Here is a 21,884-nt window from a genome sequence, read left to right as displayed (position 1 = left end):
CATGTCTTTGGTAAAAAAAAAGTCAATAATTGTATATTTATTGGTTTGCGCAAAAGTTGTCACATCTACAAACTAAGGTACGTTTTCTGGAATTTACGCAGCTTTTAGTTTACGACTGCCTATCTCATTTCTTGAGGTGCTAAAATGGCAGGGCAGTACAAAACCCCCCCAAATGACCCCATTTTGGAAAGTAGACCCCCTAAGGAAATTGATAAGAGGCATGTTGAGCCCATTGAATATTTTATTTTTTTGCCTCAAGCGATTGAATAATGACAAAAAAAAAATTTTTTTTTTTTTTTTACACAAAGTTGTCACTAAATGATATATTGCTCACACATGCTATGGGCGTATGTGAAATGACACCCCAAAATAAATTCTGCTGCTTCTCCTGAGTACGGGGATACCACATATGTGGGACTTTTTGGGAGCCTAGCCGCGTACGGGGCCCCGAAAACCAAGCACCGCCTTCAGGCTTTCTAAGGGCGTAAATTTTTGAGTTCACTTCTCACTACCTATTACAGTTTTGAAGGCCATAAAATGCCAAGATGGCACAAAACCCCCACAAATGACCCCATTTTAGAAAGTAGACACCCCAAGCTATTTGCTGAGAGGCATGTTGAGTTCATGGAATATTTTATATTTTGCCACAAGTTGCGGGAAAATTACAAACTTTTTTTTTTTTTTTTTTTTTTTCACAAAGTTGTCACTAAATGATATATTGCTCACACATGCCATGGGCATATGTGAAATGACACCCCAAAATAAATTCTGCTGCTTCTCCTGAGTACGGGGATACCACATATGTGGGACTTTTTGGGAGCCTAGCCGCGTACGGGGCCCCGAAAACCAAGCACCGCCTTCAGGCTTTCTAAGGGCGTAAATATTTGACTTCACTCCTCACTACCTATTACAGTTTTGAAGGCCATAAAATGCCAAGATGGCACAAAACCCCCACAAATGACCCCATTTTAGAAAGTAGACACCCCAAGCTATTTGCTGAGAGGCATGTTGAGTCCATGGAATATTTTATATTTTGCCACAAGTTGCGGGAAAATTACAAACTTTTTTTTTTTTTTTTTTTTTTTCACAAAGTTGTCACTAAATGATATATTGCTCACGCATGCCATGGGCATATGTGAAATGACACCCCAAAATAAATTCTGCTGCTTCTCCTGAGTACGGGGATACCACATATGTGGGACTTTTTGGGAGCCTAGCCGCGTACGGGGCCCCGAAAACCAAGCACCGCCTTCAGGCTTTCTAAGGGCGTTACAGTTTTGAAGGCCATAAAATGCCAAGATGGCACAAACCCCCCCCAAATGACCCCATTTTGGAAAGTAGACACCCCTAAATTTAGGGGTACACTAGTGAGACTAGGTAATAAATGGCGGGTGCCCTGAAACTATAAAAAAATAACTAACCAACCAGCGTCACCTGTAACAGTTATATGGTGATCACTGGTGAAAGGGTTAACTAGGGGGCAATCAGGGGGCTTTATGCGGTAGTATATGGGGGTCCCTGGCGCTATAAAAAGCTGCGGCGAACCTAAATACCTACTTGCCTAACTAGCGTCACCTGTGACACTAATACAGCGATCAGAAAAACGATCGCTTATTAGGCTGGGTTCACACTGGAGCGATGCGGGAACGCCACGAATGCGCGGCGGGTTCCCGCATCGCATGCCTCCCGGCGGCAGTTCACACTGCCCTATGCGAACTGCTGGGAGTGTCAGTGAAATGTTACTGACACCCCCAGATCAGTTCGCATATCGCAGTGCGATCTGCAAACTCGGATCGCATGGTGTGAACACCCATGCGATCCGATTCTGCTGCGGGCCAAAAAAAGGGTCCCGTGCGAATTTGCGGCGGGTGCGGCGGGTGTGGCGGGTGCGGCGAATGGCTGAACTCGAATCGCACAGAGATCGGATGTGATTTGCACTGCAGTGCGAATCACATCCGTTCTCAAACCGCTGCAATCTGAACCCAGCCTTAGTGACACTGGCGACGGGGGGTGATCACGGGGTTAAACCTTTATTGGGGGGGTTAGGGGGGTACCTTAGAACTAAAGGGGGCTAACCCTAACTGCCCTAACAGTTATTAGTCACAAATGACACCCGCCGGGTGATCAGGGGGTTAAACCTTTATTAGGTAATAAATGGCGGGTGCCCTGAAACTATAAAAAAATAACTAACCAACCAGCGTCACCTGTAACAGTTATATGGTGATCACTGGTGAAAGGGTTAACTAGGGGGCAATCAGGGGGCTTTATGCGGTAGTATATGGGGGTCCCTGGCGCTATAAAAAGCTGCGGCGAACCTAAATACCTACCTGCCTAACTAGCGTCACCTGGGACACTAATACGGCGATCAGAAAAATGATCGCTTATTAGGCTGGGTTCACACTGGAGCGATGCGGAAACGCCGCGAATCCGCGGCGGGTTCCCGCATCGCATGCCTCCCGGCGGCAGTTCACACTGCCCTATGCGAACTGCTGGGAGTGTCAGTGAAATGTTACTGACACCCCCAGATCAGTTCGCATATCGCAGTGCGATCTGCAAACTCGGATCGCATGGTGTGAACACCCATGCGATCCGATTCTGCTGCGGGCCAAAAAAAGGGTCCCGTGCGAATTTGCGGCGGGTGCGGCGGGTGTGGCGGGTGCGGCGGGTGCGGCGAATGGCTGAACTCGAATCGCACAGAGATCGGATGTGATTTGCACTGCAGTGCGGTGCGAATCACATTCGTTCTCATAAACCGCTGCAATGTGAACCCAGCCTTAGTGACACTGGCGACGGGGGGTGATCACGGGGTTAAACCTTTATTGGGGGGGTTAGGGGGGTACATTAGAACTAAAGGGGGCTAACTCTAACTGCCCTAACAGTTATTACAGTCACAAATGACACCAATGCAAAAAAAAAAAAAAAAAAAAAAAAAATGACATTGGTGTCACTGTGACTGGGGGGCAGGGGTAATTGGGGGGGTGATCGGGGGGTAAAGGGGGGGTGTGAGTGTGCCTGGCATGTTCTACTGTGTGTGGGATGTGTTGGTGCAACTCACTGATCCGCTCTCCTCCGTGTCGGAACGAAAAATACCGACACGGAGGAGAGAATACATCACTTCCTCTCCTGTGTTTACATTACAGGAGAGGAAGTGATGTCACCGGGGATTTCTATTCGTCGGGAGCGATCGCGAGGGGGTGGCCATGAATGAATGGCCGTCCCCTCGTCCGGGATCGCTCCCGAACGAAAACCGACCGCCGCAGGCACCGGGCGGGGGCCCGATCGGGCCCCCGACCCGCGGGAGGCAAATCACGTACATGTACGTGCTTATGCCTGCCCGTGCCATTCTGCCGACGTACATCGGCGTTAGGCGGTCGGCAAGTGGTTAAGGTCAGGCAAGTTTACCAAGGAACACAAGATGTTCCATTCCCTGAATAATGAAGCTGGTATCCTACACCACTGCATATGTGTATGTGCCTGCTGGCACTAGGGTACATGCCAGCAAGCCATGGATCGGTTAATCAGGCGTAAAGTGGGAGTAAACTTCCTTTTTTTGTTTTGTACCTACAGGTAAGCCTATAATAAGGTTTACCTGTGGGTACAGTAAATATCTCCTAAACGTGCACAGTTTAGGAGATATTTACATGTGTCACAGCCGATGACATCACCGGCATGTGCGCACAGCTCTCTCAATAGACAGCATGCCGTCTATTGAGAGAGCTGTGCCCTTGACTCCTGCGTGTATGCGTGGGAGGGACGGCCATCGTTGCTCAGCAATTCAAACAGCCGAAGTCTGCAAACCAGGTAGGGAAACCAGGTGAAGATGGATTCTTTATCAGTGATGATAGTGCACCGCTGGGGGGATTAGTCTTTTAGGTAAATCATACTAGCACGTTATGACATTACCCCGCGGGGAGACTTTTTTTAAAAATGTGGTTTACTACTGCTTTAACTTCAGGCACACATGTAGTTCTTTTGTGCTTCCACTTACATCAGAATTATCATTTTGGGTTGGAGATATTTTAAAGACCTACCACCGATAGACATTTGTTTTAAATCTGATTCTTGAATTGTTATAGCAGTACAGCCTCCGTTTTTTTTTATTCTTTAATTGTTTTCTCTCACTATTAGTGCAGATGTGTCCAGTTGTAAGGCTTTCTTGTTTCCTGACTGAGTGCAGTAATGATAAAACATAAAGAAAACAGTTTTAGAATGTTTCTCTTTTGATAAGCAGAGAATACACTTACACAGTGCACAAAGCAATTCCTGGTAAGGTAAGGCAAGATTCAGGAACATACAAGTATTCATTCCTAAATGGTTCTATTTATGGCAAACTTGGCTGTGCTTTAAGCTTTCTGTTCCCTGACTTTATTAAATCTGAAAATGGAAAGTTTAAATAATTCTATAAATATCTTTATTCCACATAAACAGCTGTGTTCCTGATTTTTTATTTTTTTCTCAGAACTTGGAATTGTTTATTGCCCCCCATCGCAGTACCTGCTTTCTGTTTTGGAGAATGATGTTTGTGATGGAGGAACAGATTCCGTAGATGGCGCTTTTTTGAAGTCCTTGAAGGAAGAGTCTGAATGGCAGGTCAGCTGTGTCCTGAGTATGCCAAGCTAACCTTGCTCCTGCATGATGAAGACACATTAAAGCCAACTTGATTTAGTTTTGGCAGCACACGGGAAGCCTGAGGCATACATCGGCACTTACTGCATATAGCTAATGCTACAACCGTATGTTACAGTATACACAGCAGCCACAGTTATATAAAGAAAGTCATTAATTTGGGCCAGCTTGGCCCAAATAAACAATTTCAAATGATAGAAAAGCTGGAATTCTACTTTATGGATTATCAAGTTAGTACTTGAAGGTGGCAAATTATTATCCTTGCACCTTGCAGTTTAGAGTGCACCTTTAAAGTTCAGAAAAAATGCTGTAAATGAGGGGCAAGGATCTTTATTACTCTAAGAATTGAACCTATAATAAAAAAATTAGTAGCGTATTAAAGTAGTGTACCAAATAATTATATTTCTTTAAAAACATTGAAAATGTTATTCAGTTATGTAAGTTAGTTATAGGGTTATTTATCAAATTATATTGACACATTATAGTCATATATTGACACTGCTGAATTTGGTGTGGGCATCAGTGACCTCCGGTCATAATAGGATTAAAGAAAACTTGTACTAAGGTAAATATAGGGGCAGGCTTTGCTGACTCCCTCATGAACACTGTAGCGTCTTGGCTTTCAGTGCCTTTAAAGGCCCCTTTAGCATGGGGCGGACTCCACTAGCTCAGTGGGGGATCGCTCTGTTGATCCCCACTGAGCAGGTGGATGACAGGCCAGTTTCTGCTCACTGTGCAGGGATGGACCTGTCAGAGCTCTGCTGTCCTTTATGGGGAGATCGGATGAAAACCAACAGCCTATCTCTTTTCCAAGGTCCTTCGAGGCAACTAGCATGATCAGAAGAAGGTCAGTATTGGCAGCCTCCGCTTTTCACTTGGTAAAGGTTTTCATTGAAAATGACCCACACAACGGCTGAATTCCAATAATTAAAGTGTTTCTAAACCCAGGACCTTGCATTCACTATTTCTGATTTCCCACAGTACACAGAATATGGAAATGGTAAATATAGCCTGCTAAATATTTTTTATCATCAGCAGTTGGAGCAGTCCTGTGACTTCTATCAGTGTCTGGTAACAGCTTGTAGGAGGAGTTTTAATTCTCCTCTGACTGTCCTATAGGGCTGGTGGACGCTTGACCCTCTGTCTGGACAGTGCTGATTGGCCCTGTGCTGATTATGCACTCTCCCAAGAAAAAAAAATAACTCTAGCAATACACACAAAACTGAGCATGTGCAGCTTGTCCCCTAACATCTGTTCATTTAGGAGATGGGTTGGGGACTCTGGAAAAGGGGGAGGAATGTAGGAAGGGGAGGATGCAGGGGATTAATCCCTTAGGTTCCACAGTGAGTATAACAAGAATGCTTCACTGCATATACAGACTGATTTTACTGTTGTGGATTTAGTGACACTTTGAAAGTATAATGTGACAAAATACATATCACCTGCAGCTCTGTGCTGGCACATTTTACCCTGGTTTAGTCAACAAGAAGTAGAGTCTGCAAGGGCTATATTCTTGCTTATTTTATGTGTTCAATGCAAAAAAATTAACATTGATAATTTCATTATTTTTCTCATATGAAATTATCAATCAATGCTCTACCTGTATTTTAATGCCTGCTACTTTTTATGATCTTAAGGGGCTATGTGGGCAGAGTAGCCTTTTGAGAGTGGAATTATTTGACTATAGGGGTCTTCTTGTGGAAAAAGTGGAAGTGGAAACTAGGTTGATTGCTGAGTATAACGATAGGTTATAGCCATAATGGGTTTATATGAAAAGTCTAAGCCTTATTCTGTTTTTATTACAGCACAAGTTTTCTGAATACGAGAAGAGAAAGGCAAGTTTTGGTGATCTAGTTCCTCAGGGGTGGGATTTAATGTAAACCATTCCATAAAAGCTATAAAAATCTCTATAATATTTTTACCTTTAAAAAAAAAAAAAAAAAAAAAATACATCAAAATCAGTAAAAACATACCAATCTCCTGATGGTGTATATAACCTATAATAATGTATTTTCTTTAGGAACAAAAAATGCTGGAAAAGCTGGATTTTGAACGTCGCTTGGAATTGGACCAGAGAGAGCATGCTCAGCTTCTCTTGCAGAGCAATTCTCATAAGGATGAGATCTTACAGACAGTCAAAGAGGTGAGTGTAGAAGTTGGTAGCTCATACAAGCACATTCCTCTGCACTTAGACTTCCATCCATCCGAGGACCTGTTTATAAATGGTTTTGGGTTGTATTTTGTATTTTACTTTTAAAAATAAATTTAAAACTAATGGTTTATATCGATTTTATAAACACGGTATGTATTTTAGGGGTCAGCTTCAAATGTGTAGCCTGCAGAAAGGTAGCCCAGATGCTCAACCTTTCCAGTTTTTCAAGAGTTTCCATGTTTTTATGGTCACCCTTGACTCAAACACAAAGCCAAACAAGATTCTGTCGCATGGCATCAACGAAATCCAGTTTACAGCAAAACATTAGTTTCCCAAGGCGTCTTTCAGGACAGCACCTGAGAGATAGCGACTCCTCCCTCCTCGTTAGGAAACACCTTCTTCCTCCAGACTTTAAAGGGAGGCGCCTCCCTACCACACATCAGTTTTTGTGTTTCCTCCGGCCCGGAGGGAACACCTTTTGGGAAGGAGTCTGTTTCTCTTAGGTGTTCCTGAGGGACTAGGCTTCTTTCCCTTTTTTTCCTCCTTTAGAGACCCGCTGTCCTCCCGACCTACCCACGCCTCGTCAGCGGTAGCAAGCGGGCTCCTCTTCCCCTCTTGTGCTCGGAGAGAGCCGAAGACTCGGTGGCCCGCACGTTCGTAGGCGCGGCGGCGCGCGTGTGCCGCCGCCATGTTTGTTTTCGGCGGTCGCGCCGGAAGTGACAGAGCGGGTCATCGGGTCAGCTGAAACGTCGTTTCCGGCGTGGACGCAGGGGGGAGGAGGGAGGACAGGTGCTGGTGCCTATTTCCGCTTCCGGTCCGGTGCAGCTGCACGGCGTGACTCCGGAGGCGGCGTTTAGCCACAAGTGGATCTCTGCACAGCTGATTATGGAAGATTCAGCGTCTGCAGCGGTGGGGACAGGCACAGGCACCAGCAAGGCCCAGGTAAGAGGCAGCAGTTAAAGTCTGCCTTTCTTTTTCTATTTCCTGGCGTTTGGTCTCGCTCTCTCCTTTCTTTTTTCCCCCCTGGTGGCAAGGGGCCTGTCTGGGCACTAGAAGCTGACTGGTTTCTTCTTAGTGCACCTGTGTGGTGATCCCTATCAAAGCTGAGACTGGGTCTCACTAAGGGTTCCCTGGTTTTTTTCCCTTTTTTGTCTTTTTCTTCATAGGCTAAGAGCTCTGACCCAAAGAAAAGATGTCCTTCTTGCAGGGCCAAGCTGGGAGAAAATTGGAAGAAAACCTTATGCAGTCCCTGCATTACTTCTTTAGTTAAAGAGGAATCTGCCTCTGTATGTGAGGATCTGGTGGCCTCTGTAAAGAAGGAGCTGTACGCCACGATCCAGAATTTTCGTGACTCACTAGCAAACCCGGCTGCTAGTCAGCCTTCCACTTCAGAGTCTTCCCAGGGGTCTCTCTCAATCCCGGTGTTAGAATCTCTGCCTGAAGACCCTTCAGATAGGGAAAAGCAGTCCACTGCTCTTTCCGTTAAAGATTCGGAAGAGGAGTTGGAGGATTCTGAGGTAGCCCCCTCTAAATTCAAACTGTCCCTTGAAGAGGTCGATGGGCTCCTTAAAGCCATTCATGCTACGCTTGGTTTAACTGAGGAGAAAAAGGAATTATCACTCCATGACCGCATGTATGCTGGGTTGGATGAGCCTAAGGGCCGAACATTCCCAGTTCATCCGGTCATCTCTGAGGCCATTAGGAAAGAATGGCAGGATCCAGAGAAAAAGCCCTTTTTCTCCAAAGCCCACAAAAGGCGTTTTCCTTTCGAGGAGGACCCTGCAGCAGTATGGAACAAGGTGCCCAGACTGGATGCCGCCTTTTCCCAGGTTTCAAGATCCACAGATCTGTCCTTTGAGGATATGGGAGTTTTGAAAGATCCGATGGACAAACGCATGGATCTTTTGCTCAAGAGATCATGGCAATCAGTTATGAGCAATTTAAAACCAGCAATGGCCACAACGTGTGTAGCCAGAAATTTAGAATACTGGATTAACCAGTTAAAGTCACATATAGCTGCAGATTCCCCTAAACAGGAAATCTTAGATTCTTTTCCTACCCTGATTACGGCAGTGGCCTATGTTGCAGATGCCTCAGCTGAGGCAATTAAGATATCGGCCAGGTCAGCAGCTCTAACTAATGCTGCAAGAAGAGCCTTATGGCTTAAAACCTGGCCGGGTGACTCGGCTTCAAAGAATAAGCTGTGTGGGTTACCCTTTTCAGGAGACTTGCTCTTCGGCTCTGACCTCGATAATATTCTTGACAGGACAGCCGATAAAAAGAGATCCTTTCCGGTCAAAAAGAAAAAGCAGGTACCAAAGCGTCTTTTTCGACCTCAAAAAACTCAGGATCAGGACAGCAAGTTGCAAGGGAGAAGGAAAAGTTGGTCCGCCCCGAAGCCGAAGGGTAGAGGCGGAATTCTCTTCCGTCCTCCTACACAGGCCGAAAAATCGCAATGACTCGTCTCTGCGGGTGGGCGGAAGACTACAAGAATTTCTTCCGCAGTGGTCAGGGATAACTTCAAATCAGTTTATCCTGACCACTCTCGCGCAGGGTTACTCACTCGAGTTTGTCAAGAAAAGGTTCCTGATTACCAACACCCCGCGGGATCCAGTAAGGGCCCTGGCCATGAAGTCCTCTCTAGAGGAACTGATGCAACAGGGCGTAGTAGTACAGGTACCCCTGCAAGAACAGCAGGAGGGGTTTTATTCCCATGTTTTCCTAGTAAAGAAACCGACAGGGAAGTTTCGGTTGATTCTCAACCTAAAACCTTTAAACGAGTCCATAAGGTACAGGAAGTTCAAAATGGACTCAATTTTTTCGGTCAGAAACCTGTTGACGCCAGGATGTTTTATGGCGTCAGTAGATTTAAAAGACGCATACCTACATGTTCCGATCTCTCCCCAGTCTCAGAAGTTTCTCAGGCTGGCGGTGAGGTTGGGGGGTATGGTTCATCATCTCCAGTTCAGGGCCCTACCCTTCGGCCTGTCATCATCTCCCCGAATTTTTACCAAAATAATGGCAGAAGCTTTAGCGCCACTGCGTCTTCAGGGAATCGCAGTTATTCCTTATTTAGACGATCTGCTGTTTTTCGCCCCATCCAGCGAGGAATTGCAGACCAATCTAGGCAAAGCTCGCAGCCATCTGGAGGCGTTGGGTTGGATTTTGAACCTCCAAAAGTCGTCCCTAAACCCATCTCAGGAGATTCGGTTTTTAGGGTTTCTAATAAATTCGGTGGAGCAAAAAATCTTCCTTCCCTTAGACAAAAAGGACAGGATTTCCGGTGCAGTGTCTTTATTACAGACCAGCCAAAATCTGACAGTAAGACAGGTTATGTCAGCTTTGGGAGTTCTGACTTCAGCAATGCCAGCAGTCCAGTGGGCAAGAATGCATTTCAGGTGTCTGCAGGCTTTCCTTCTAAAATCTTGGGATCACACAGTGGCATCCCTAGAGGCAGAGGTGAGAATGTCAACCCAGGTAAAAAGGTCCCTATGGTGGTGGAAAAGACAGGAGGTCTTATCGGAAGGGTTAGTCTGGGCTTTTCCAGTCGGGAAAAGACTAACAACCGACGCCAGTTCCTGGGGGTGGGGAGCCCATCTAGGAACACGTTTCACTCAGGGGTCCTGGGCCAAAGAGGAGACAATAAGGTCCTCAAACTGGAGGGAACTCAAGGCGATTGCCTTAGCTCTGGAGTTGTTTGTTCAGGAACTGCAGTCCCATCACGTCCAGGTCCTAACAGACAATGCCACGGCAGTGGCTTATTTAAACAGACAGGGGGGTACAAGAAGCAGGTCGCTTCAGGTACTGGCCATGGAGATTCTTCGGTGGGCGGAAAAACATTTGTTATCCCTATCAGCAGTCCACCTAAAAGGGGATCTAAACAGGGTAGCGGACTTCCTAAGCAGAAACGCTATTCGGGAAGCAGAATGGTCTCTAAATCCGGAGGTATTCACAATGATTGCCGGAAAATGGGGTTTACCAGAAGTAGACCTGTTCGCCTCAAGGGTGAACGCCCAGGTTCCCCAGTTCTTTTCCCTGGACAGTCGCGATGGCTCGCTGGGCACAGATGCGCTAGCTTATCCATGGGAATTTCGTCTTTGCTATGCTTTCCCCCCATTTCAGTTAATCCCGTTAATTTTAAGAAAAATTCAGAGGGAGAAGGTACCAGTTATTCTAATCACGCCCTTTTGGCCAAAAAGGGCTTGGTTTTCGACAGTTCTAGGCCTGGCAATCAAGCCTTGTTGGCGTCTGCCCCTCAGACACGATCTGTTGTTGCAGGGCCCAGTGAACCATCCAGGAGTGGCCAGCCTGGCTCTCACGGCCTGGTTTCTGAAAGGCAGCTCCTTAGGAGCAAGGGGTTTTCCAACCGTTTGATCTCGACCCTTTTAGCAAGTAGGAAAAGGGTTACGAGGGCCATTTATTCTAAGGTCTGGAAGCGTTATGAAACTTGGTGTTTGTCAGCCGCCCAGGTGACAGGGAGCCTTGTCTCCATCTTGGAGTTTTTACAAGATGGTGCAGACAAGGGACTGGCAGTTAGTACCCTGAAGGTGCAAGTAGCAGCCCTGACGGTGTTCTTAGAAAAATCTGTGGCCTCAGATCCGCTGGTGATCAGGTTCTTTAGAGCTCTTAAAAGATCTAGGCCAGCTCCTGTTAAGGTTTTTCCTAGATGGGATTTGTCGGTAGTCCTACAGTCTCTAACAAAAGGGCCTTTTGAGCCTCTTGTGGAGGCTTCCCTTAGGTTTCTCACATTAAAAACCGTGTTTCTGATTGCCATTGTCTCTGCACGCAGGATCAGTGAGCTAAATGCTCTGTCAATTAAAGAACCATATCTTTCCATTTTTCCTGACAGAGTTATTCTTAGAACAGATGCAAAATTCTTACCGAAGGTAGCTTCAGTTCAGAACCGTATACAGGACATAGTACTGCCAACGTTTTGTGTTAACCCCAAAGGAAATAAGGAGACTTCTTTCCATACTTTGGACGTCAGAAGGACTCTGCTGAGTTATTTAAAAAGGACGGAGTCCTTCAGGCGTTCAGATTCACTGTTTGTACTTTTCTCAGGAAGAAAAAAGGGTTTTCAGGCTTCTAAAGTTACTTTAGCTAGATGGCTGAAATTAGCTATCTCAGAGGCATATTCCCAGGCAGGGTTATCTCCTCCAGCAGGAATTTGTGCACACTCAACCAGAGCTCTGGCGTCTACGTGGGCAGAGAGAGCTGGTGCCACCCCTGAGCAGATCTGCAAGGCGGCGACGTGGTCGAGTTTTCACACATTTGTGAAACATTATAGACTGGATCTCACTTCTGCCAGCGATCAGGCGTTTGGCAGAAAGGTCCTGCAAGCTGTTGTCCCGCCCTAAGGGGTAAGTCTCTGTTATCCTCTCAGGTGCTGTCCTGAAAGACGCCTTGGGAAAGACCAAGTTAGACTTACCGGTAACTTGTTTTCCAGAAGTCTTTCAGGACAGCAAGCATCCCGCCCTATGGTATTATATTATGCTACGCTGTGACTAACGTATGTGTTTATGTGTTCCAGCCGGGGCCGGAGGTTCTCTTCTACAACTGATGTGTGGTAGGGAGGCGCCTCCCTTTAAAGTCTGGAGGAAGAAGGTGTTTCCTAACGAGGAGGGAGGAGTCGCTATCTCTCAGGTGCTGTCCTGAAAGACTTCTGGAAAACAAGTTACCGGTAAGTCTAACTTGGTCTTTCCTGGCTATTTATGAGACTTTTTGGGTCAGCTCAGACCTTCCTGTCCCAGCATAGTCTGCATGCAATCTCTCTCTAAACACACTACCACCTTAAATTATACCTCAGGTGGCCAGTGCTTAAACTCCCTGCATACTGCTGCACTGACCTACCACTACCACCAGCTTATCTCCTAAGCAGGGCTTTTTTTTTCTCGGAGAATAAGGTGCGGGCACTCCCTTTTAGATTCACCCCTTGGCTCCATCCCCTACCCAACCCCGAGCACTGTGCCCTGATTCTAACCGCTACCCATCATGCAGTAACGTCCATTTTAGAGAATACAGAACCAAGCATCATTTTATTCATTATAATTTGTATAAAATTTGATAATGATAACAAGAAAAACGGTAAAATAGATTCTCATAGCAACAGTAGATGCCTCTCTGCAACAACAGATCCCCATGCATCAATGGTTATCACAGCTACAAAATACCCACCCAGCAACAATAGACTCTCCAGCACCCAGTGCCATTACATACCCTCAGTGTTGTAGGTGCCAGATCTGCGTCACCCCCTCCGCCACATAAAACCCCACACATGTTCCCACTGAAAAAAAGCCCTGCTCCTAAAATACCATTGTCTAGAGCAGTGTTTATCAACACCAGTCCTCAAGGCACCCCAACAGGTCATGTTTTCAGGATTTGCATTATTTTGCACAGGTGATTTGATCAGTTTCACTGGCATAGTAATTACCACAGCCGTTTTATCTGAGGGAAATCCTGAATACATGACCTGTTGGGGGACTGGAGTTGAGAAACACTGGTCTAGAGGGCAGGTAAACTTCATCCTCAACATTACTCTGAACCCACTGGGGCTGTTTGTTACAGAAAATTACATGGTAATGTTAACACTGGACTTGAACACTGATTTGCTGCTCTTATGTGCATCGGGCATGCCTTGTTTATATACTAATAAGTTGTTTGCCTTTTTTCTATCTCAGGATATATTTAGGTTAGGGATGAGGGCCCTCTAGTGGTGGACTGACACTTTGCATTTGTGTTTCACAGGAGCAATCTAAGTTGGAGAAGGGGCTCAATGAACATCACCGCCAGCTCCAGAGTGATCGTCAGAGGTTACAGGATCAGCTAAAGCATATGGAGAAGGGAACATCACATCGTATAGCAAACTTGCTGGAAAAAAATCGCAGGTCAGGTATCCCATTCAAAGGCTTTTTTTTTTTTTTCTGGTGACAATTAAACAAGAAGTCTTATTCAGAGATATGATATTGTAATAAAACGAGGAGCAGTTCAAATTATCCAAGTGACGGGGGACCTAAAAGAATTCAAATAGAACTTGACAAGTGCATATTGTTTTTGTGTATTAAGGAGCTCCTAGAGCTTGGGTGTTTTTTTTATGAACCTATTTATTTTTTTTGGCAGCAGATGCTTAGTGTTTGATTTGCACCACTGTGTCTCTAGAGGCTCTTGGTTTCCTTGAAACTTTCCTCCATTAATCCCTCCCTATCTGTTGTAATCTTTGGGTGCAGCGGTGGTTAATAGAACTGAGGGAGCTGTCATTTGCACTCATCAAGAGTGCCCGACTATGTCTAAACTTTCTGCCTAGCTCCACCATATGTAGAACCTGTTCTACAGCTTCTCTGAATGAAACAAGGTTTATGAATGGAGGGGGCAGATCTTTCAATCATCCTCCATCCTACTGGCTTTTATGATTGGCAGAGCTGGGCAGCAATGGCGGGCATAGTCGGGTGAAAATGACAGCTCCCCCAGTTCTATTAACGCCCGCTGCACCGGGAGATTACGGCAGGTGGAAGAGAGTCGATGGGGGGAAAATTTTAAGGAAACCTGGAGTCAACAGTACAATCAACAAAGTCATGTCACTTGTGCTGTTTTTTTTTTTTATTATGGCTACATCTAGGCTTTAAAACTTTATCCTAACGATGGAAAGCAACCTTTAACTCATTTCTACCCCTAAACATCAACCACGCCCCTTAAATGACTGCTGACCTGTACATTGCGCTCCCTGCAACGCCTTCTCTTTTTTTTTTACAATTGTTTTTTTTAAGTTTATATGGGGCCTGGTCAAACCAAGACTGCACAGATACCTACTTTATAAACCTAAAACTCAGGGAGGGTTGGGGATGCTGAGCATCACCTATTATTACAAAGAGGCTCAGATAGATCTTCTTGCTCAACTGTTTGCAGGAATGGTTGCACTTCTCTGGTCTCTTATCAATGTAGTAGACACTGACCTGGTCCCACTCTCTTCTTTACCTGACCTGGCTCCCCCCTTAACTATGCCCTAAACCTTTAAACCCTGTCCTGTCCCACACCCTTGCTGTATGGGGCTCCATAAAATGTTCAGTCCAACTGATATAACTGCACCACCCTCTTTTTAAAATATTTAACCACCTTATATCTCCCCGGGGTTTGGAGAATCCTCAGAGCTATCACTGGTGGCGTAGCAAGGGTTTAATGACGGTTCAGTCTTTATTGTCCTCTCGAAGCATCGCCACCTTTCATTACCTCAAGGATGCAGATTCTGAGAAATCCCAAATCCATCATCTTCTGGAATCCCTGACAAAAAACCATGATGGCCAATGACCGCAACAGCATTTAAAAAACAGATTCCGGACATCCCCCATAACCCTTATTCTCTTTATTATATTCTTCCAAACTATCTAACTCGCATGTTCCCTCTTACTGCTCTAACTGGGAAAGGGTCTTTGGTGCCATGCAAACTTGCAAAAATATGGGAGGTATTATTTTGTTCCTCCACTAATGTAATAACTTTAGAAAACTCCTTCAAAGTCTTGTCCCGGTGGAACTTTACTCCGGCTAGAATTCTTAAATACCCCCCTACCTTCTCCTCTACATGTTTTAGGGGATCCTCAGACCTAGGAGACATGAAGCAAATATGGTGGACATGCTATAGAATGGATGAAGGTAAAAAACCTTCAGCCATTACAACCACTTAGAAGTACTAAATGTATAAGGCTAATATCACAGTTGTGATCCTGTCACAGGCAAAAAGTCACCAGTGAAAGGATCGCTAGAATATGCTGGGAGAACACTCACTTGCTTTGTATGTTTCACCCCCTTGCTGCTAAAAACATTTTAGAAAGTAGGCTTCTGGCGTGAGATACGAGTCATATCTCACTCATCCAGCCGGTGATGTAGTGACACATGCAAACAGGTGAGTGTTTTAATTTACTTCCCTTCTGTGTCTCTCATAACAATTCGGCTTTTGGGGAGTTCTCGCTAGCAGTTGAATTGCAAGCATATCAGCAAAGAGGTAAAAAATGAAAATCCATTGGCTGAGTAACTATAATTCTGGTTTTAAAATTAACTTATTTTTTGCAGACAGAAGCAAAGCTCTGCCATTCTGAAGTCTCTGGAAGATGAAAGGTTAGTAATATTATTTCATCCATTAATAGGTGACATTAAAAATTCAGTTTGCCATAAACCTCCCAAATTGTGTTTTTGGACAGCAAATGAGATCGGTACCACCACTAAGAGGAACAGGAAAAACATCACCAAAAAACACATTAAAATTAAGTTTTGCTGAATTGGTCAATATTTGTGTTTCCTCCTTCAGGTGGGAAACTTTGTGCTGGAACCCAGGGTGGAGATGATGGGCTCCCTTGTGCTGTCCTTCTCCATCTTTCTTTATTTTGGCTTCTTTTTTTTTTTTTTTTCGGTAGTGAAGCAGAGCCCCTTCTTTCTCTTTTATGCCCCTTGGACCACTGAGAGTGCAGTTTGGGGGCCCTCCTCAGCTCCATGATTCTGGGGATCCAGGACTACCCCAGACTTAGCCCCCTTGAGAGTCGCAGGCCCCTCAAGCCACTCCTGCCTTCATTATTGGGACTCGGAGACCCTGGTTGTCTCTTCTGATAGGGGCTAGTCCTGGAGAATGGTGTCAGGCCTTGACTGCTGGCCCAATAAATGTGAGATCTTAGAGACCGTTTCTTGCAGGCCACTTTTGGTAGCAGGTTCCATCGCATTGGCACGGATATCCTCATGTCAGGTGTTTGGGTAGCCCTTCCACACTGCTGCACCCTCTGCATCATGTATCCAGGAGAGGAGACCGCATCATTGACTACAGTAACCCGAGGCGCAAGCATTGTGCAGGTAAGTGATAGGCTTGACTTGCTGTAAGTTTTCGAACTTACCTATTTTGGGGTGTTAATGGTTTAACCTCTCGCATGTTTTTTACTTTTTTTTTTCTACTGTTGGACTCTTGGATATTTTTAGTGACCTCTTCTAGTCCTGTTTTGACCTTGTTGGCATCGTCTTCCTTGCATTAGGGTGTAGTGCTGTTGCTAGGGGCAATGTAGAGCTATTTTCTCTTATATTCACCGACCGACACAGCTCCTCTCTGTAACAAATGGGTTGTTAGCCTTATCACTAGGAGAATACTAGGCAAAGTTGTAACACAACAAGGAGCCATGCCGTAGGCAAGGGCCCTCTTTTTCCGCTCACAAACGTATTTTTCGTCCGCCTGGAGCTTCGACAAAACGCCCCCAGCCCGACAGGACGCCCATGGACGGTCAAAAATGTCCCTGGAACCGCAAGCCTAACAAGCCTGCGAATAAAAGTACTACCGCATGAAGGTTTGCCCCCACCCATGTCGCGGGTGAGGGGTCGCTTCGGGAGTTTGCAGCCAGGTGGTCCTCCCGGTTATCCGACCAATGGGTCTGCGATCTGATTTCCACAGGCTACAAGATAGTTTCTCTCTTGGCCGCCAAGCAGATTCTTCCCCTCCAGCATACCCGTATCCCCGATTCACCAGGAGGTCCTCTTGGGGGCGGTAGGGGATTTGTTGATTCGCGGAGTGATTATACCGGTTCCGGACTCAGAACGCTTCCAGGGATTCTACTCAAATCTGTTTGTGGTTCCCAAGAAGGAAGGGGTACGTCCGATTTTTGGACCTAAAAGCCCTCAATCACTTGTGAAAGTGCAGAGGTTCAGAATGGAATCAGTTCGCTCAGTAGTCGCTGCACTCCATCAAGGGGACTCCCTGGCGTCCTTAGAAATCCAGGATGCGTACCTGCACATACCCATATGCCTTCGGCATCAAAAGTTTCTGCGATTTGCAGACGGGGAAGCCCACTACCAGTTTGTGGCTCTTCCTTTTGGTCTGACATCAGCCCACCGAGACTTTACCAAGGTACTTGCTCCAGTTTTGGCATTGCTGTGACAATGTGGGATCGCGATCGTGGTATACCTAGACGATCTTCTCCTGAGAGCACCTTCCGCCTCAGGATTAGAGGAGGATGTGGTGATTACCATGCAGACCCTGCAAGAATTTGGGTGGCTGTTGAACCTCAAAAAGTCTGTGATTGTGCCGACTCAGCGTCTGGAGTACCTAGGCCTGCTGTTAGACTCCAGGGAAGCGAGAGTTTTTCTCCCTTCAGACTCTCAGATCCGCAGTCAAACTGCTGATGAACCGCAAGTGGTCATCTCTCCGCTTTTGCATGCGAGTACTGGGACTTGTGGTAGCCTCCTTCAAGGCAGGTCGACGGAAGAATCCAAGTTACTGATCAATCTGCTCAAATTGAGAGCGATCAGGCTGTGCCTCTACACATGGTCGATGAGACTTCAAGGGTGTCCGATCAGGATACAGTCAGACAATGCCACGGCTGTGGCGTACATCAATCACCAAGGGGGAACAAAAAGCTCAGCCGCTGCACGGGAGGTTGCTCACATACTTCGGTGGGTAGAGCGTCACGTACCGGCCCTGTCGGCCATTTACATCCCGGGAGTGGAGAACTGGCAGGCGGACTATCTGAGTCGACAGATGCTGGACCCAGGAGAATGGGCGTTGCATCCAGAGGTATTCAGGTCACTGTGCCTGAGGGTGGGGCACACCAGACGTGGATCTTCTGGCCTCCCTTCTCAATCACAAGGTGCCAAGATTTGTGTCCAGGACCGTGGGTTCAGTACCAGCTGATCTATGCCTTTCCTCCACTGAAACTGTTGCCATGTCTGCTTCGCAGAGTGGAAGCCGAGGGGATCCCAGTGATACTGGTTGCCCCAGATTGGCCTCAGCGTCCTTGGTACGCAGACCTGGTGCGTCTGGTGACAGATGCTCCCTGGCGACTGCCGTTGCGAGAGGACCTCCTGTCTCAAGGTCCGATTCTCCATCCTGCTTTGCCATCGCTGGCTTTAACGGCATGGCTATTGAGACAGGTGTTGAGGAACCGGGGTCTGTCAGACTCTGTGATTCCAACTATGTTGAGAGCGCAGAAATCTTCTTCTCGGAAGATATACCATCATACCTGGAAGGCCTACATCCCCATGTGTGAGGAGAAAGGATGGCATCCGCACTCCTTTTCCATATCTAGGATCCTGCTGTTTCTCCAGCAAGGAATTGACCAGAGATTGGCATTAAGCACCATCGAAGGGCAAATTTCAGCCTTAGCTGTCTTTTTTCAACTACCCCTGGGATCGCACTCCTTATTGAGTACCTTCGTTCAGGGGGTACGACACGTAGTCCCTGCGGTGCGTCCACCATTAGCCCCATGGGATTTGAACCTGGTGTTGTCGGTGCTTCAAAAACCGCCGTTTGAAAATACCAGGGAGATTCCCCTGTTGACTCTTTCCTAGAAAGTGGTCTTTCTGGTGGCCATCACATCGGCCAGGAGGGTTTCGGAACTGGCAGCCTTGTCCTGCAAGTCGCCCTATCTGGTTATTCACAGGGATAAGGTGGTGTTGCGTCCGCAATCGTCCTTTCTACCGAAAGTGGTCTAGACTTTTCATATCAATGAGGTCATTGTATTACCATCTCTGTGTCCTAAGCCGAAGCAACCTAAGGAGGTGGCCCTTCACGCTCTTGACGTGGTTAGGTCTCTGAAGGTGTATTTTTCTGCCACGGCTCCCTTTCGGAAGTCAGACTCGCTGTTTGTTTGTGGCTGGTCCAAAGAAAGGCATGGAAGTCTCGTCGGCCACCATTTCCAGGTGGATCAGATAGATTATAGTACAAGCCTACACCTTGAAGGGGCAGGTGCCCCTTTTTCCCTGTCCACTCCGCAAGGGCAATCGGAACATCTTGGGCCTTCTGACATCAAGCGTCAGTCGCTCAGGTGTGTAAGGCGGCGACCTGGTCGTTTGTCCACATGTTTACCAAGTTCTACAAGGTAGACGTCAGTGCACGGCTGATGCCTATTTTGGGCACAAAGTTTTGCAGGCGGCCATGTAGTTGCAATTGAATATACAATAGATATTTTCCTGGTTTTTCGATAAAAACGCAGTACTGTTATGTTAATGCGCTGTTGCATTACTTCCATAGTTTGGTGCGGTCTTGGGGATCACTCCTGTTGAAGATGCCCTGTTTTTTTTTTTTGTGGTGCTTTTCCACGCACTGTTGTTTTTTTTTTTTTTTTTTTTTTTGTGGGTATAGTTTCACTAGTTCCCACTTGCCATGGTGGATGAAGTTTTTATGCTGTTTTTCCCACCCCTCGTTTTGGCACTGCTTGGGGGCATCCCATTTGTTACAGAGAGGAGCTGTGTCAGTCGGTGAATATAAGAGAAAATAGGATTTTTTGTACTCGCCGTAAAATCCTTTTCTCTGTAAATCACCGAGCGACACCGCACCCACCCCTCCTTTTATCTTTACGTTATACTGCTTGTTGACGTACTGATTCTGCTTTGCAAGGTGGAGGGTTGTAGCCTGAGGGACCGCCCCCCTGGTTCAGAGTTCTGAGTGTTGTGTTACAGCTTTGCCTAGTATTCTCCTAGTGATAAGGCTAACAACCCATTTGTTACAGAGAGGAGCTGTGTCGGTCGGTGAATTACAGAGAAAAGGATTTTACGACGAGTACAAAAAAAATCCTATTTTTTATTTTTCTCAAGCTCAGGTTCTCAATAATGCCTAACTTCCTCCTGTTCCAATAAAAAAAAAAAAAAAAAGTCTTACTCTCTGAACTTAAAGCCAAAAGTCCTCCATCTTTTTTGCTGCTCTCTTCCGCACCCTTTAGTGCAGTAAGGAATCTGGAAACGGTGAAGGAGGAAGTTGATTCTTTCCGAAAGCATAGGGATGCTAATTGCTTGAAGAATGAGAGAATACAGGACAAGCTTACTAAATCTTCAAAGTTTTTACTTTCCTTAAAACAAGGGCTATCTATGAGACTCCTAACTTTTTGGAAGCAAAAGTGTCTGTGTCTTTGCATAATGCTTTGTTTTAGAGCATTCAAGAGGATAAAGATCTTTTTTTTTTTTTTTTTTTTCCTTTCCATAGTATGCTCACAGAATACACATGCCGCAGCCAAGGCAGCAAATATTACCTCTGCTTGTAGCATGAGGCAGGAAGTACAGCCTGCTGAACGCAACCCATTCAAGTGATAGGGGCCGACACCGCATGCCGTGCTATACATTTTCAGCTTGCACTTAGGAATATATTAAAGTGGTTGTAAACCCTTACAAACCACTTTGACCTACAGGTAAGCCTAGATTAAGGCTTACCTGTAGGTCCAAGAAATATCTCCTAAACCTATACGGTTTAGGAGATATTTACCCGAAGACAGCCACCGCTACGCACTGGGCAGGCGCAGGCGCACTGGGCAGGCCGCAGATCGCGGCAATATGTGTCGGCTCCCGTGCGCATGCACGGGAGTGACGTCATCGCGGCTCTGGCGAATCACAGCGCCGGAGCAGCGAGACCCGGAAGTCGCTCCGGGATACATGGCAGCGGCGAAGAGGAAGATGGAGGACCGATTCGGGGGCTTCGTTCTCAGGTAAGTTATTCATAATGAGCTAGTATGCTATGCATACTAGCTCATTATGCCTTTGCCTTACAGGGTGTGTTTTTTTTATTTTTTTGCCTTTACTTCCTCTTTAAGAGCTTTTTTCTTTTCTAAATATGTAGAAATTCTATATCCATATCCCTCATATCCACAGAGCTGTATAACAGAGCCAAATAGATCACTAAATACATTTCCTAATTTCCCTTTTACATTGAGCCATTTAGATTAGAACCTCATTAGGTTTTGGTCACATTATTATTGGAATATATTTTTGTTTCTTGGTAATCTTCTCTTGTGCTGTCCTAGAAAATGATTTGTGAAATACAGAGTATAACTTATTGCTAACTCTATTTTCAGTGATGTTCCAGGACAGCCAGACCCCTCCCATGTTCTATGTTCTTTTTTTTCTTTGGCTTCACTTCATGTCCTTTAGGTCTCATCCAATACGGACTAGTTCAGCAGAAGGATTTTATTTTTTAAGTGTTTTTTGTGATGTGTTTTCGATTCCTGTTGGATACCATGGCTATCTTGTGCTGTCCTTCAAGGTTCCTGGAAGTAAATCTACCCATAAGTCTAAAGCCGGCCATAGATGATGGCTGGGAATGCCAGCAATGCACCCACCATTAGCCAGCAATGCACCCACCATTAGCCAGCAATGCACCCACCAT

The 21,884-nt window shown here is 46.0% G+C and overlaps 1 protein-coding gene across 3 annotated transcripts in view; it reads left to right on the top strand.

Moving 5' to 3' along the window:
* The window catches only part of LRSAM1 (leucine rich repeat and sterile alpha motif containing 1), a 144,836-nt gene that overhangs the window by 61,269 nt on the left and 61,683 nt on the right, over positions 1-21,884 (top strand). For all 3 annotated transcript variants that reach the window (XM_077475170.1, XM_077475161.1, XM_077475157.1), the window contains exons 10-14: positions 4,460-4,590; positions 6,432-6,461; positions 6,647-6,769; positions 13,523-13,662; positions 15,836-15,880. In XM_077475170.1, coding sequence (XP_077331296.1) covers positions 4,460-4,590; positions 6,432-6,461; positions 6,647-6,769; positions 13,523-13,662; positions 15,836-15,880 — 469 coding nt within the window. The remainder of the gene's footprint in view (positions 1-4,459; positions 4,591-6,431; positions 6,462-6,646; positions 6,770-13,522; positions 13,663-15,835; positions 15,881-21,884) is intronic.

Source organism: Lithobates pipiens, unplaced genomic scaffold, assembly GCF_037356315.1.
Source record: "Lithobates pipiens isolate NorthernLeopardFrog02 unplaced genomic scaffold, aLitPip1_a1.2 Scaffold_1, whole genome shotgun sequence".
NCBI lineage: Eukaryota > Metazoa > Chordata > Amphibia > Anura > Ranidae > Lithobates > Lithobates pipiens.
The sequence above is the reverse complement of the archived record's forward strand: the minus strand, read 5'-3'. Positions and strand labels throughout refer to the sequence as shown.